This window comes from Aedes albopictus, chromosome 2, assembly GCF_035046485.1.
Source record: "Aedes albopictus strain Foshan chromosome 2, AalbF5, whole genome shotgun sequence".
NCBI lineage: Eukaryota > Metazoa > Arthropoda > Insecta > Diptera > Culicidae > Aedes > Aedes albopictus.
Genome location: NC_085137.1, coordinates 148,029,440 through 148,045,905, shown reverse-complemented (window position 1 = coordinate 148,045,905; position 16,466 = coordinate 148,029,440). Strand labels below are relative to the sequence as shown.

The window sequence follows — 16,466 nt, the reverse complement described above, 5'->3', positions numbered from 1 at the left end:
GGAATGTCCACAATGAAAAACATTTTGCGTCAAGGCTTATGGTGGCCTGGCATGGATCGGGAGATTGAAAATTTCGTTAAAAGCTGCCCAGAGTGCCAAATGGTTACTGTATATAATCGACCACCTCCGATAACAATGACTGAGCTTCCTAACAACGTTTGGGACTACGTTTCAATGGATTTTTCAACTGCATCCGATTTGCATAACTGGAAGGCATTGATCCTCACGGACAACTATTCGCGGTTCCTGGTAGCTATTCCGATGGATAAAACTGATACGGACGCTGTCAAACGAGCATTGAAGAAAGTTTTCAACACATATTACATCCCCAAAACTATGAAGGCTGACAACGGTCCTCCGTTCAATAGTGTGGAGCTGAGAACATGGCTCAAGGAAGCATGGGGGATCAAGTTGATAAATAGTACACCTTTGAATCCAACTGAAAATGGGTTGGTTGAGCGAAGCATGCAAGGCATAAATAAAATCACTGCGATTGCTAAGCTCGGCAGACTCAATTGGAAAGATGCGTTGGCTGACTATGTAGCTGCTTACAACTCATGGCCTCATAATGTGACGAAGGTCCCGCCAGCGGAACTGATGTTCGGTAGAACCGTCAGAAGTTTGTTGCCGAATCTGCGTACGGATTACAAGAATACAGACGATGGGGAATTACGCGATCGGGATCAAACAGCCAAGTTCATCCGAAATACAAGGGAAGACACGCGCCGCCATGCTCTTGAGCCACAAATTCGAGTCGGCGATAATGTATTAGTATTACAAACAAAAAGAGACAAAGCGGACACGCCTTACAAGAACACGATACACAAAGTCGTACAAGTAACAGGAGGTCGAGCTACAATAATGGATATGACTACGAAAAAGTCATATGATCGTAGCGTAAAGTTCTTGAAAAAGTTCGTTGAGCCTACAGCAGATGGTACTCATCAAGACACGTTTTCACCAGAGGAGGAGGAATCAAGTATGCAGGCGGGAGAAGATCCGGCTGTTCAGCCATCATCTGCAGGAGAACAATCCATACTGGACGATGTTGGTGCTAATGGCAGGCCTCACACATCAGCTGACAATGACCAACTGCAAAGGCGGCGCAATTGTCGAACAATACGGAAACCTAAACGGTACATCGACGCAGTGATGTTTGAATAAGATAGTAAATAAGTTTGTCATTCGTTTTTCTCATTCTTATTTGCTGCAAGGGGAGAATGTGGTAACTAACACAAGTTTGGGGGTTTGAGAATTAGAGTGTAATTGGTCAATAAAGAGTTAAGAACAGCTATCTGATGGGAGTTATTGTTAAAGCATTAATATGAAAGAAATACCAGGATATCACACTACGCTGAAAATGAGCCTAATCATTCATTTGCGTCAGAATCTATAAATCTTCACAACGGGCAATACTACTCTCAGGTTACTACGAACAACCCACTGACAGGCATTGTTGTCAACATCTCTTTTGTTCAAACGGCCCCAAAATGTGCGGATCAAACGAAATTGGGCCCATTATGTCACTACTGTCACTCCACGTTATACTTATGACACACATGTGATACAAGAATCACTGTACAATTGCGCTTGAAATGAGTGCCATACTGCAAATTCTCTCAGTTCAGTCAGTCTTGTCAAAATTTTCTTGACACTGCGTACCGTTGTACAGGAATCACACTCGTATCACATGTCTGTCCGGGGTATTATAGGTATAGGCGTGTCAATGGCGTGACTACGAACGACTCCAGGACAAGAGCCCCAAACACGTCCTGAGTGACTCTCGTCCAACAACGAATAATGGATGCCATAACAAAGCACGTTGGTTCGATTTTTATAGCAGATCCCGAACAAAATAATATAAAAATGTCACACATACACTACCACGAGTCAATTCTAGATTGAGTTTAAATAAGGGCGAAAGTAACATGAGAGAGTTCTCTTCATCGACTCTCTCTTCTGCAAATTAAAGTGTTAAGATGCAAATGTGGTTGCACTTTTTGGTCATAAATCGCTAGGTTGAGATGCAATCTAGCGTCTAAGTGTAAAAAAGTTCGATGGAATTTGCATCTTGTCACTTTAATTTGCAGAAGAGAGAGTCGATGAAGAGAACTCTCTCATGTTACTTTCGCCCTTATTTAAACTCAATCTAGAATTATGTTTTGATTCGACAAGTACATAACACAGATGTTCTGACAGATGATTGTCAAAAGAAGGAAAGGGAGAATAAAAAAGAGCCGAAAATCTCATCCTCTCGACACTCGACAGAAGGTGCTCGTCGCCCTGTTTCATTTGTGTGCGGTGACTCATTCATTCACGAGTAGCACGCAGTTTCAGACAGTCGCAAAAGTTTGTTCCTTCGAAGTGCATCCTCTTCCCAGCAGAAGAGACAGCCAGGAGAAGAAGAAAAAATGTCACCTACAGTGTGTCGCTGAAAAAAAGTTCATGATAATCCGAAAATGTAAAATCAACGCCCACGAACGCCAGCTGATTAATGTATCTCACGAGCAAACGGTTGGACGTGAAGCTGTTCCTATGGGGCCTGTTTCTGCTGCAGATTTTCCTGATATCGGTCTTCCTGGCGTTCGGGTCTCTGCTGGCCAGCAGCACCATCCAGCAGGATGACCAATCGTCATCGGTGGCGGCCCAGAACCGATCCCGACCCGGATTCGGCGTTAAGTTCGTCAACAATCAGAGCTCTTCCATACTTGCGTCGTTGTTGCAAACGGAACCCATCGAGGGCGAACGGCAGAAGGTGGGCGGCGGACGTATCCGGCACCCACGATTCCGGCCGCTTCAGCTGAAGACCATCGCCAAGCCGGACGATTACACCAAATACTATAGGTAATGTGGAGAGGGCGGGCGGACAGGCAGAACCAGGCCAATTCAATTTACACAAGTGCAGTCTGAGAAATCTGAGACGCCCCGAAAAAATATCGATTTGCGACGAGAGGACTTCGAGGGGTGGAAACTAGGCTGGCCCAAAACGCATGATATATATAATAAAATCTGGGAAATCAGGATGGAATCAAGTAAAATGTGTGAGCGGAGAAACTGTTGAGCTAGTTGATGTGTCACGATTTCGAATTATATTCAGTGAGCTATTTTAGCACGACTTCGAATTTATATGTGAAATATAATGATATGATCGATTACACCTTTTCGGGTAATTTCGTTTATTAGATCGAGAAGAAGGCAACTCTGCTGTCATTGTTATAAAATAACAAACAGAATCAAGAAGAGCTCTCTTTTGATTGTCAACTTCTCAAAGTGTTTTACTAAGTTCCTGTTAAAAGTAAAACATTTCACCCGCAAAACGTAAAATTGTTTAACTAGAAATTTGGGTTTTCAAATAGAAAAAAAAAATACTTTTCAGTTTGCTTGCTGGTCTATTTTGTGAAGTGCAGCAAGCTGCATTATTTTCAAATGCTTGGCTTTCCATTTCTTCCTCATGAGCTTGAACCACTCTAACGAAGACGCAGAGCTACTGATATTCAACGCAAAGAGGGAGGCAAGGGGAAAACGCCTTCGCATCGCCGAGAAGTGAAGCAATTTTCGGAACAGTTGGACGACATATGAGAATGATTTCTACATTATAAAGGACAGAACAAACACGGATAAAGTTGCGTATAGAGAGTTGTTGGTGCGAGACGGGCACAAAATGCACAGATTCTTCTTATTCGCTGTGCCGGTTTGGCAAGGGAATGTGACGATGTACAATTTATGCATGGCAATTTTAATGTATTGCAAGTGGAAGTGGAGCAGTAGGGTGTTCTTAACACCCAAATTGAATGATCTCAATTAGTTATAATGGATCGGTTGAGATGAATAGTGAGGGGAAGTGTTAGTGCTAATTTTAGAAATTTGAATGAATTTTGTATTGTTACAGATAAGTAAAAAGTTCATGATTTGGAAAATTTAAACTTGTTTCGTTATGTACATGACTAATTACAAACGTAACATATGGAACTCTACAAATGCACAGAACATCACAAACTAGCAATATATAACATAAATTGTGCCCAGTTATCCAAATGGAGAACAAAGTACGATCCCAGATCGACCCCAGGAAGACGAGGTTTCATAATTGTTCGTGTAATTGTAGACGAATCAATAATTTCTGTACTCGTATTTATCTGGAAGGTTGCCTTTTGTTCGCAGCGGTAGTTGCTTACATAGCTTGTGTTTGGCCTAGGATCTTCTAATTCTAAGGGAGCACACCGATTAGGGTTTCAATACAAGACACTCTTCATTTTGATGTCCGTGTTTTATATATCAGCACGAACATTTCAAAAGGGCGTAACTGCATTTACAGCCAATGCCTTCTCACAAAGCAGTGGAGCGTATCCCATCCCTCTCAAGCAATCCATTAGCACAAATAGAAAGATAAAATCCTCCTCTTTCGATTAATGGATGTGAATTGCGTGAGATGAATAAAATACGACCCACAGCTCTGTGAGAAGGCATTGGTTGCAAAAGCAGTTACGCCCTTTTGAAATGTTGGTGCCGATATATATATTTTTTGTCCAGAGATTATACCCTGAAAAGTCTTGTTATATATAAATCGTTGCCCGAAATAGCCTGAGAACTGCTGATGTCCCCGATCGCACAACATTCAATACAATCTAACCAAATGAACACGACTAATTGCAAACGTAACATACTTTGTCGGAAAAAATTAAGAAACAATGTGATTTGGGATGTGCTGCTACGACATCCAAAACCTTCTTGAATTCACTTCTACACTTATTTACAATGATCCACTAAGCCCAAGAATGTCCTTAAAAAAGAGCAACAGTTTCTCTCGGAATGTTTGCAGAAGTTCTTCCAGTGACAGTTTTCAGATATTCCCAGGGGAATTCATACATAGTTTCTTCCGGAAATCTTTTTAGAGATTTTCCGAGTTCCTCCTTAAATTTCCTAAATATGTCCTCCTGGGATTAGTCCCAGGACTTTTTTCTGAGATTCACCGAAAATTTCTTACAAGGAATCTTGTAAGTTATCCCAGCAGACATTCCGAGAATGACTCTTTGAAAAAATTCTGCAAGAACTCCGGGAGCAATTTTTAAAGAAATCCCAAAAAGAGCTTCCAGAATCTTAGGATAGTTTCTGGTAGAAACTCCGGGACGAGCTCTGGGAATAATCTTGAGAAAATCTGTAAGAAAATAATCATTGCAAGAAATTAGATAATCAACTATAAGCAAATGCCTTGAAAATGTCCGAATAAAAAGCACGGGACGAACTCCTTGAGAAATGCCAGCAGTAGCCCCTGCAGAAATCCCAGAAGACTCTCCGAAAAATCTTAAGAGAAAATCGAGGAAAAATTCTGAAAAACTCTGAGTGACATTCCAGGATCAAGACCGGATGGAATTTCCTCAGAAATTCCGGAAGAAACTCCGATAGAAATCTCGAAAGAAATCCCGCGAGAACCTTTGGGAAATATACCAGCTGAAACATCTGTGGAAATTCAAGGAGAAATTCTACAAGAAAGCTATCGGAAATTTCTTGAAGAAATCACAGGAGAAACTTTGGAAGAAATCCCGGAATGTATTCCTACAGAAAATTAGTGAAAAACTCATGGAAACCCTTGGAGGAGCTTTAGTAAAAATCCCAGCCCCAGCCCAGGAATGACTCCATCAAGAGGAATCCCAAGAGAAACTCTAACAGAAATTCCACGACAACATCCTGAGAGAAACTTTTGTGGAGACCTCTGGATAGATCCTGGTAGAGACCCATTGGAACTCTGCACAGAAAAAAATATGTAATTAAAATTCAGCGAGAAATCATGCACATAAAGGGAATGCTAGAATTAGTGCACTTTTACATGAGAAAATTACATTACCATCGTGTAAATTTCCGCCAACCATCGCGTAAACCACCATGGACTCCAACCGGTTTCGAGACTATTAGTGGAAATTTACACGAACGTAATGTAATTGATATGATGATATCTCATGTAAATATGCACCAACTCTAGCATTTCCTTTATATGCATGATTTTTCGCTGAATTCTACATGAATATTTGTTTCTGTGTTGGAGCAATACTGGGAAAACCTGTAGAGAAATTCTGTATGATACCCGTAAAAATTCAAGAAGAAATCGATCGGACTTCCGGCATCCTGGAAGATTCTCAAGTAAGAATTCTTGAAAGCAATGTTTGAATTTTGGAAAAATGCTGGTAGGAATCCGGAAGGAATTCAAAAAGGAATATCAAGACAAATGGCGTGAAAAGATACGGAAGAAATATTGTAAAAATCTCTGGCAGGACTTTGAAGAGGCCGTGCACAAATTACGTCACGCTTTTAGAAGAGAGGGGGGGGGGGTTTGCAGAGCGTGACCACCCATATAAAAATATTGAGGTCCCATACAAAAAGTGTGACATAGGGGGGGGGGGGGTTTGAAAAAGGTCGATTTTTGCGTGACATAATTTGTGCATCACCCCAAAGAGGTATTTCCAAAGAAATTTCAGAAAGAAACCCTGACGGAATTTCTGTAAAAATCGTTGTAGCCGATTTTCCAGAATGATGCACTAATACTATATAATCGAACATTTTTTATTCATATCCACGGTACAGTTAAGTCCTTGGACTTTATGTCTGAGTATATCTACAAGTAATAAAATTCACTACTTTTTTCATACGATCCAATTTTTTTTATCGGTGCAAAACTTTCCTGCGTATTCACGATATTCCCTGAGTATTCCGGGGTTTCTCTGTTAAATAAAATTTCCTGAGGATTTCCGGTTTTCCAGGTAGTAGACAACCTCAAAACTGTCTCAAAAAGTCAAACGTTACAAATTTACGAAACAGAGTAATTCGATGATACATATTCATTTATTTATCTGGAAATCTTCCAGTTGTTCGTTCCTTCTGGAATTCTTCCTGATATTTCTCTTGGGTGTCGTACAGATGTTTATCTCCATATTTCTCAAAGTTTCTTATGGCATTCTTCAAAAAAATCATTTTCTGTTAGAGAACCTTCTGGAATTCCTCCAGTAGTTCTTTCTTGGAATTGCTTTTCCAAGAATTTCAGTAAAATAAATCTTCTCATATTCTTCAAGGAATTGTGGGATTCCTTAAGTAGTTCTTTCTAGGATTCCTCGCGGAGTTCCTTGTGGAAGCTTGGAAGAGACTGCTGAAAGGCATTGGCGTAGCCAGGGTTTTTCTTTTTCTTGTTCAATCTTCTAAACAAACATGAGAAAGACCGGGGTAAATGAGGGGCGAATGGCCCCTCTTTCGACCCGTCACTTTCTCATATTTCATTAGGAGAGTGAGCAAGAAAAAAGAAAAAGCTGGCTACGTCAATGCTGAATAGGGCACTGCACTGTTTTGATCTTGTATGGGATTTTTACGTTTCTTGACCTTGTTGTTTACAGAATTTCTGTAAGAGTGAAAGAGAAGGAAATAATTTCATGCAGTGCCCTATAGGGCACTGCATGAAATCCTTTCCTTCTCTTTCACTCTTACAGGAAATTAGTAAACAACAAGACCAAGAAACGTCAAAATCCCATACAAAATTAAAACAGTGCTCTGACCTATAGATCGTAGAAGATTTCTGGTGAAATTCTGCATGACATTTCCTAAAAGGATCGTCTGGAGGAATCGCAGAAGAAACTTCTGCGGGAGAAATCTCAAAATGATCTTTAATGGTTTCTACTGGGGATCCTTCAGGAGTTTCTTTTATGGTTCTTTGTGGCTTTTTTTGGAATTACTTTTGCACTGAAAGCCATGGTTGCTTAGATATTTTTTCTGAGTATTTGGTGTCTAATGTCCCTGTTGTTTACGATTCGGACTTCCTTCGTGGTCTCTTGATGGAATTCTTTCGAGGATTTATATAGGATTCCTTTGGACGTTCCCTCTGAGGTTTTTCCCGGAGCTACTTCTGATATTCCCAAAGAGTTTCCGTCTGGGATATGATCAAGAGCTCTTGCCAGGATTCCTCCAGGAAGTATTCCCGGCATTTTTCCAGAGATTCTTTCTGGATTTCTCAAGAAATTATTTCCAAGATTTCTCCAGTATTAATACTTCAAGGAAAGAGTTCCCAAAAAAATCACAGAAAAAGTTTCCGGAGGAATCCACGAAAGAGTTTCGGAAGAAACTCAAGAGCAATTCCTGACAGAAGCAAAGGAGAAGTTTCTGAAAGAATTCTCGAAAAAATCCTGGAGGTAGTTCCTGGAGTCATCCCGGAAGGTACCTGGTGGAATTACCGTAGGAATACTAGAAGGAAATCTTTGAGCAATTCCAGAAGTAGTTCCTGAGAGAATTCCGGAAGCAGTTTCTGGAGGAACGCCGGAGAAGGTTTTGGAGAAGTACTGAATGAAGTTCTCACTTGAGTTCTCATCAGGATTCTAAGGATTCCTGGAAGGATTTCAGAATGAATTCAGCAGTCCCCGAAAGAACTTCTGAAGGAACCCTGGGTGAAATCACTGGAATTCTGTAGAATACTTTTTGGAAGACCAACAAAACTTCCAAGACATTTCAAAATAAACTATTGGGAGAATCTCGGATGGAATTCCCAGAATTCCCGGAACTCATTGAGAAACCCCAGAAGAAATATTTTGAATTTCCAGAATGAATCATTGAAGGAATTCTGGAAAAAGCTTCTGGAGGAATTTCAGATGGAACCTTTTAAGAATTCTATAAGGAATCCCAGAGGGAATTTCTACAGTAACCCTAAAAAGAATCTCAGATGGAGCTCCCTGAGGAATCGCAGAAAGAAATCTAAGTGGGATTCAAGAATAAATTTGTGGAGGAACCACGGATCAATTTCCTAGGAAAAAATGCTGGGATGATCCTACAAAGAATTCCAGAAGGAAACACGGAATTTATTTGTGGAGAAATTTAGAAAAGAATTTTAAAGGAATCTAGGAACTCCTGAAGTAATATCAAAATGTATTCATTAAGAAATCCCAGAAAGGACCTCTGGAGGAATCCCGGGAACTCATCGAGGAATCCTAGCAACAGCTCTTGATGGAATCCCAGATGAAACATCTTCAAGAATCTCAGAACAAACTCCTGGAAAACATTCAAGGGAAACTTCTGAAGTAATCCTAAATAAACCTGTGAACCTGTAAGAATCTAATCAACCACTCCCTGGGAATCCCAGAAGAATCTCCTGTTAAAGTTCTTGAACAAATTTGTGGAGAAACCGCGAAGGAGGTATCCCGAATGGAATTCCTTTTCAAATCGTAAACAGCAAGACCACGAAACGTCAAATACCTAGACAAAAATTATCTTAACAACCGCTGCTTGCAATGCCCTATTCTGTCAGACTAAGCTCCATTTGGATTCTTCAAGGAGGTTCTTCCAAGAATTTCTAAAGCATTCCATTGATGTTAATCCTAGAGTTTCTTCTGGCATATTTTCAGGAATTCCTTCTGTGATTCTGCGATTCGTAAGTTTCGTTTTTCGTGGAAAGTTTCTCCTCAGATTCTTCGAAGAATTCCATCTGGGATCCCTCAACAAGTTCTATCGGGGATTTCTCCTGAAAATTCTTTTTGAAATTAGTTAAGTAGTGATATTTGGCTACAAGTTACTTTTATAATCTTTGAGGGATCTACAGGAAAAACACATGAAGAATCTACTGTAGGCATTCCAAAATACAGTTCAGTAATACCTGAAACTCCAAAAGAAATTCAAGCGGAAGACTAAACAAACTTCTTTGAGAAAAAAAAATCCTCTAGATAGAATTACCCCAAAGATAACTCAGGAGGAATTCCTAAACAAACAAAATCAAGATTAGCAATGATTCCGAAAGATACTACTGAAATATTTCCAGATAGATATGGATTTCCATGTATAGAAGAATCTGCCTGGGCAAACTCCTTAAGGGATCCCAAAAGGAATGCTTTGAAGATTCGGAGGGAGACCTTTTGCAAAGGCCACAGAAGCATTATCTGAAAGTATCCCAGAAGGAATTCGTAAAAATAATGCCAGAAACAATTTCAGAAAGTACACCAACAGAAAAGAGGAATACCTAAGAAGGAATACTAGAAGACAATTCAGGAGAAACCACAGAAAGAAATCCATTGAGATACTTTTTCTGAAAGAAATTCATTGAAAGAATTTTCTGTCGGACTCCCAGAATTTTTAGAAGAAATGTGAGGAGGAATCTCAGCAGAATCTTCTGCAGGAATCACAGAAGGAACTCTTGAACAAAATACCAAAAGAAAATCCAGAAATAGTACCAGGATAGAATGCATTAAAATTGGTCGACATATCCTTCAATATCTTTGTTTCGTAACCTTCTCTCTCTCTCTTCTTGGCGTAACGTCCTCATTGGGACAAAGCCTGCTTCTCAGCTTAGTGTTCTATGAGCACTTCCACAGTTATTAACTGAGAGCTTCCTCTGCCAATGACCATTTTGCATGCGTATATCGTGTGGCAGGCACGAAGATACTCTATGCCCAAGGAAGTCAAGGAAATTTCCTTTACGAAAAGATCCTGGACCGACCGGGAATCGAACCCGTCACCCTCAGCATGGTCATGCTGAATACCCGTGTGTTTACCGCCTCGGCTGTATGGGCCCTTATAAGATGTCGAAGATCCAGAAATGCAACCAATGTGACGCAAATGCATGATTTATCCTTTCATGAGTTTGAAGTTTGACATGTCGCAAGGCATGTCCCCGTGGAAAACAGGTGGCCGGAAGATCCCAAAATGCGGCCAATGGAACCCAAAATGTTTGAACTAGCCTTCAATGAATTTGTCTTGTAAATTCCCTAAGTTTGACACGTCGCAAGGCAGGTTTTGAAACTAGTCTAGTCTACACATACTCAGCTGTCTCACACAGCGACTACTTTTATCATTTTTCTTCAATAACAATACTTGCAAGATATCAGAGATGCATTACAAGTATTGAAGCGGTCAGGCCTACAGTGCAGCATCATTGAAAACAATTGAACAAAGTCATTGAACATCTCGTCAGCCGCTCCGCAAAAATGTTTAGAGTGACGATGCTAAGAAAGTTAATGTCACTCCATTGATGCTCTTCTTCCTTAGAAGGGATATATGCATTTCCGCCTAATGTCCTGGCTCGAAAGCCAGGTTTCAAAACTTATCAATTCGTATTTCTCAATGAACTCAGTTGAAATTCTTTTAAGAACTCCATCTGATATTTCTCGAGCAATTGTTGCTGTGATTACTACAGCATTTCCTCTTGAAATCCCTCCAGGAATTACCTCTTGTGAATATTTCGAGCATTCATTCAGGAGATTCTTTAGAGTCTAGGTATTACTCCAGACATTACACCAAGATCCAGGAATCTTTTAGAGATTTTTACAGGAACTTCTCTAGGAATTCATCCAGCGATTTCTTTAGAGATTTTCTAGTAATTCCTCCAATGATTTTTCCAGGGATTTCCCTTAGAATACCTCCAGGGATTTTTTTAGCATTCATCTAAGATGTCCTGGGATTTATCCAGATATTCTTGTTGGGATTGCTTCAGGAATATCTGCTGGAATTTCTCCAAGAATTTCTGCAGATTTCCTCTAGGAATTTCTCCTGAAATTCTGAAGGGACTACTGCAGAGATTCATCAAAGAATTACTCCGAGGTTACCTCCTGTAAGTCTTACGGGATTTTTTAGGCATCCCTTTTGAGAAGGCTTTAGGGAATTCTTTGAAAATTTCTCTTGAGATTATTCCAGGGGATTCTTAGGCATCTACTAGGATAACCTATTTGCAACCTCTCTAACTCTCAACCTTCCATTTCAGGCCCATTCACTACCACGACGGCTACCGAGAGCACACCCGGCTGTGCTTCATCGAGGGAACCCACTTCCCGGCCAGCAGTCGGAAACCAAAAAGGAAATCACCGCCCACGGAACCCGTGGGACACTCCATCATCACCAATGAGACTGACTTCGAAGCAGGAGAGTTAGATGTAGTAGTAGCGATAGCAGCAGAGCAAGACGAAGACGAGAACGAGATAAGCAATGATATACTGCCGGACGGGCGCTGCCGGTGCCGGCCGGAGTGGCACGGTCCGGATTGCGGCCTGCCGGAAGTGCTGTGGCGAGCGTTCATCGCCTCGCGGATCCCACCGAGGAATCAAACGGCCACTCCCCGCCGGGTGCCGAAGAATGTTTTTTACATCATCGAGGCCAACTTTATCAGCGTGGAACTGCTGGAGATCCAGATCATGGAACTGCTGGACGTGGTAAGCTTGTTTGTGCTGTGCGATCGGCAACTGCCCGTTGCCGATGGAGTGAAGAATGAGACCTATACGATAGGACCGCATGTGATGAGTACTGAGTTTTTGAAGGGGAATTTGAATAAGATTCTCTTGTTGGAGGATCCGACGTGTAGCGGGAGGAATGTCTTTCGGAAGATGAAGAAGTTCATCCGGAAAAGTGATATGCACGTGGAAGATGTGCTGTTGTACAGCCAAACGGATGAGATTTTAAATCGCAGGGCCGTCAACTACTTCCGGTGGTACGATAACTGGCCGCACCCGGTGCGATTCCGACTGAAGTACACCGTGTTTGGGTTCTTTTGGCAGCATCCGGCCAGCACCTGGATCGGAGGTGCCGCCTGTCAATTAAGTACCGTGGATGAAGCTTTTCGATCCGACCCGGAGGGCCTGCTGAGGATCGAAAAGCCGGTGATGCTAATTGGTGATCTGAATCATTATGGCGGTTGGTACTGCCGACACTGCTACCAACTGATAGATATAGTGAAATATTTAGAATTTATAACTTTAGTCAATACTACTAGTAGAGCCAACCAATCGTCGTCGTATCTCCCGGACCCGAAGAAGGGCACTGTAATGAATGTGGAATACATTCAGAATCTCATAGCCAGCGGGAAGTACTTCGACGACAAAATCGTTCTCACCAAACTGCAGCGCCACGTGGACAAATATTACGCTCCCGAGTATGTGCGCAAAAATAGCTGGCGATTCGATAACATCGTCATCAATCTATTTGCCCGTTGGGAGGACAGCGTCATCGATGACGAATACTTTAGTTAGGGTGTCATAGAATCATCTCAACTGAAAAATGAAAATCGGCTCCGCAAAGCTGTACATGGCGCGTGAGCCTTAAAATGAACGAACTGAAAAACCAAACATCTCATCTCAAATAATGCAGCATCATCATAAACAAAACAAAAAAAAACATAATCAACACAGCAATCAATCGATATTCTTCCTATCATAATCAGCCAATGTTTGAAAATAGCCAATTTAGAAATTGCGGAACGGAAATTAAACAGCCAAAATTACTTACTCAACCAATCCTCTCATCTCATCGTACCATCACTTACTATCATCCAAAACTCATCCCAGTTGACTCAAAAAAAAAAAGCGAGCTTGCAATATGGAATGCATGTGTTTAAGTGCGATGAAAACGATATCACTTGAACGAAAACTTATGCGTTTCTAACAACTGTTTCTGAGCTTGTTTCAATACCCGAAGAAGTTTGAAAAACGGCAGTCTAGGAACGCAAAGGTTTCAAAATCCCGAATATGAACCACTAGATAGCTACCCAGAACAAAATTTTGCCTGAACAGAAACAGAATCATTATCGGATCTGATTTTGCGAATTAAATATAATCGGAACTTATTTTTAGGTGATTAAAAATTATTAAAAAAAAGTACGAAGAAAACTACTATTTTCGATTAGAATTCCTACGAAACACCACATGATAGCAACTTTATTAGTGATGATAGAATTACTTTGAAACAGCACATGGAGTGGATCGAGGGGGGGGGGGATGTGAATGAGAAAAAAAATAACGAAACGGATCATATAAGAAGCCTATCCAACAACAATGTCGATGACACCTAAGTATGTATACCTGATAAATTGTATAGTTACTACTAACACACACCATTGATTCTCTCGATTGAATTAGAAAACGAATTAGACTAAATTTTGAAACGTGGCTATTGTTTCGACTTAATTCTCGGAAATATTTATATAAGTATCGTAGGTATATATGTACGCGCATTTTGTGATTAATTTGCTTCCTTCGTAGTTTTTTGCTTTAATTTCGAATAAACATATTATGTGTTATGTTGGTTCTTTCAGGAAATTCGCACTAGATATTTTACTGTTACAATCCGAAAGCCGCAAGTACAGTGTATCGTCGCATACCCAACAGCCACCAACCCTTGAAGACCTCCTGATCCACACCATAGCCTGTCCGCTTTGTTTCGAAATTCTACGCCATGCAGATACAGCCCCTGTTGTCTTCGTATATGGTCACTAGCTTACAGAAACTTCTTGCAAGTTTTCCAAAGTCCCTTGCAGCAAAATAGCTTCAATGGCAGCCACTCTTAAAGCAACACACTCGGCCTCGCTGGATGACGTTGCTACGGTGGGCTGGTTTTTACTGCGGCTTTAGGACAGAAGGTCGAAGGACAAATGGTCGAAGGACAAAAGGTCGAAGGACAAAAGGTCGAATGGACAAAAGGTCGAATGGACAAAAGGTCGAATGGACAAAAGGTCGAATGGACAAAAGGTCGAAGGGACAAAAGGTCGAATAGACAAAAGGTCGAATAGACAAAAGGTCGAATGGACAAAAGGTCGAATGGACAAAAGGTCGAAGGGACAAAAGGTCGAAGGGACAAAAGGTCGAATAGACAAAAGGTCGAATGGACAAAAGGTCGAATGGGACAAAAGGTCGAATGGTTCATGTTCTTGCTCATTGAGAGAAACATTATGGTGCTTTTATAGTAATCATCAGGGGCGTACAATTTCGTTTCAATGACACGCTTTCATGCAGCATTTGAATGAGTCACTTCAACCGTTTCATACATTTTTCTAATCACTCGGTTCGTTTTAAAAACTTTTCCGCTCATCGTAGCACTCGGTAGTCTCCCAGTCGCATTGCTTGGGCTTCCCGTCAGAGCTTTAGTGTCTCACTGGTGCGCGCTAGTCTCTCAATGGTTACAGGTGCCGATGAATTGGATTTAAGTGGTCGAATTTGTTATCCTCTTTCACAAAACATAATTACCATTCTATTGGCGTGCACCACTATTGAAAAATGCGATTTAAATAGTGTTTTTAGCATGTTGAAGTATTTCAATGACTCATAAATGAAACGAAAATCCAAGTGTATCATTCCATGTTTCATACACAGTTGTTTCTGTTGCAGCAGCGAACGAGTGTATTGCTGGATGAGAGATGAAGCATCACAGCAGTCCGTTCGTATGGGAAACGATCTGCTACGTCTGTCGTACGTCATGTTTTCCTTTCGAAATTGCACGACCCTGGTAATCATATGTATTTCAGCCACTGACATTTCTATAGGAAATTTTTCCTTCTTTTGTTTATAGGCTATTCTTTCAAGTTGTGTTGGTGTAGTATTTAATGGCAATTTAGTTTGATGTTTTGTTCAGTAATTTTTCCTTCTTAAATTTATAGGCTGTTCTTTTAAGTTTTGTTACTGAATAATTTATCGACTATTTAGGTACTTATAATTTAATCAGAAATTTTGCCTTCTTTAATTCAATAGCTGTTCTTTCTATCTCTACTGCAGAAAAAATTACTACTTGTGATTAGTGATCATCCGGGATGATTCATCCCCTCTTGGATTTATAGGTAGTTCCGACGAATTACACTGTATAAGTATAAATAATTTCTTCGAATTTCGACTGCTGATGATTATGTTGGGAGGTATGGCGTTCAGTCTTTGCAAGAATAACTCAAAAACGGATTCTTAAGCTTTCATAAGTTATTCCTCCAAAGATTGAAAGCCATACCTCCCAGCCCGTGAACCGTATAGTACATTTTTTTCGTTATAGGATATTGGAGGCATTCCAAAGAGCTTCCGAGCATTTTTCGGCGGATTTCAGAAACGTTACGAGGGCGTTACATGCCGTTTTCTGGGGTTTCGGAGGGTCTGAGGTGCGTTACATGGGGTTACTGGGGGTATTAGGGGGATTTTGGAGGCATTCCAAAGAGCTTCAGAGCATTTTCGGCGGATTCCAGAAACGTTACGAAGGCGTTACATGCCGTTTTCTGGGGTTTTGGAGGGTCTGAGGTGCGTTACATGGGGTTTCTGGAGGTTTTAGGGGGATTTTGGAGGCATTCCAAAGAGCTTCAGAGCATTTTTCGGTGGATTTCAGAAACATTACGAAGGCGTTACATGCCGTTTTCTGGGGTTTCGGAGGGTCTGAGGTGCGTTACATGGGGTTTCCGGGGGTTTAAGGGGGATTTTGGAGGCATTCCAAAGAGCTTCAGAGCATTTTTCGGCGGATCTCAGAAACGTTACGAAGGCGTTACATGCCGTTTTCTGGGGTTTCGGAGGGTCTGAGGTGCGTTACATGGGGTTTCCGGGGGTATTAGGGGGATTTTGGAGGCATACCAAAGAGCTTCAGAGAATTTTCGGTGGATTTCACAAACGTTACGGAAGCGTTACATAGCGTTTTCAGGGGTTTCGGAAGGTCTGAGGTGCGTTACATGGGGTTTCTGGGGTTTTAAGGGGGATTTTGGAGGCATTCCAAAGAGCTTCAAAGCA

The 16,466-nt window shown here is 41.1% G+C and overlaps 2 protein-coding genes across 2 annotated transcripts in view; one reads left to right on the top strand and one right to left on the bottom strand.

Moving 5' to 3' along the window:
- The window catches only part of LOC109428884 (UDP-N-acetylglucosamine--dolichyl-phosphate N-acetylglucosaminephosphotransferase), a 48,555-nt gene that overhangs the window by 19,982 nt on the left and 12,107 nt on the right, over positions 1-16,466 (bottom strand). The gene's annotated exons all lie outside the window — the stretch shown is intronic.
- LOC109421021 (beta-1,4-mannosyl-glycoprotein 4-beta-N-acetylglucosaminyltransferase-like) lies at positions 2,248-14,036 on the top strand. Its single transcript, XM_019695507.3, has 2 exons — positions 2,248-2,844; positions 11,714-14,036. Exons 1-2 carry the CDS (start codon positions 2,495-2,497, stop codon positions 12,969-12,971), a joined length of 1,608 nt encoding a protein of 535 aa, XP_019551052.3. The 5' UTR covers positions 2,248-2,494; the 3' UTR covers positions 12,972-14,036.

Coding starts and splice junctions, on each gene's coding strand:
- LOC109421021 (XM_019695507.3), top strand. CDS start 2,495: ATGTATCTCACGAGCAAACGGTTGGACGTGAAGCTGTTCCTATGGGGC. Junction 2,845..11,713: donor GATTACACCAAATACTATAG/GTAATGTGGAGA, acceptor CTTCCATTTCAG/GCCCATTCACTACCACGACG.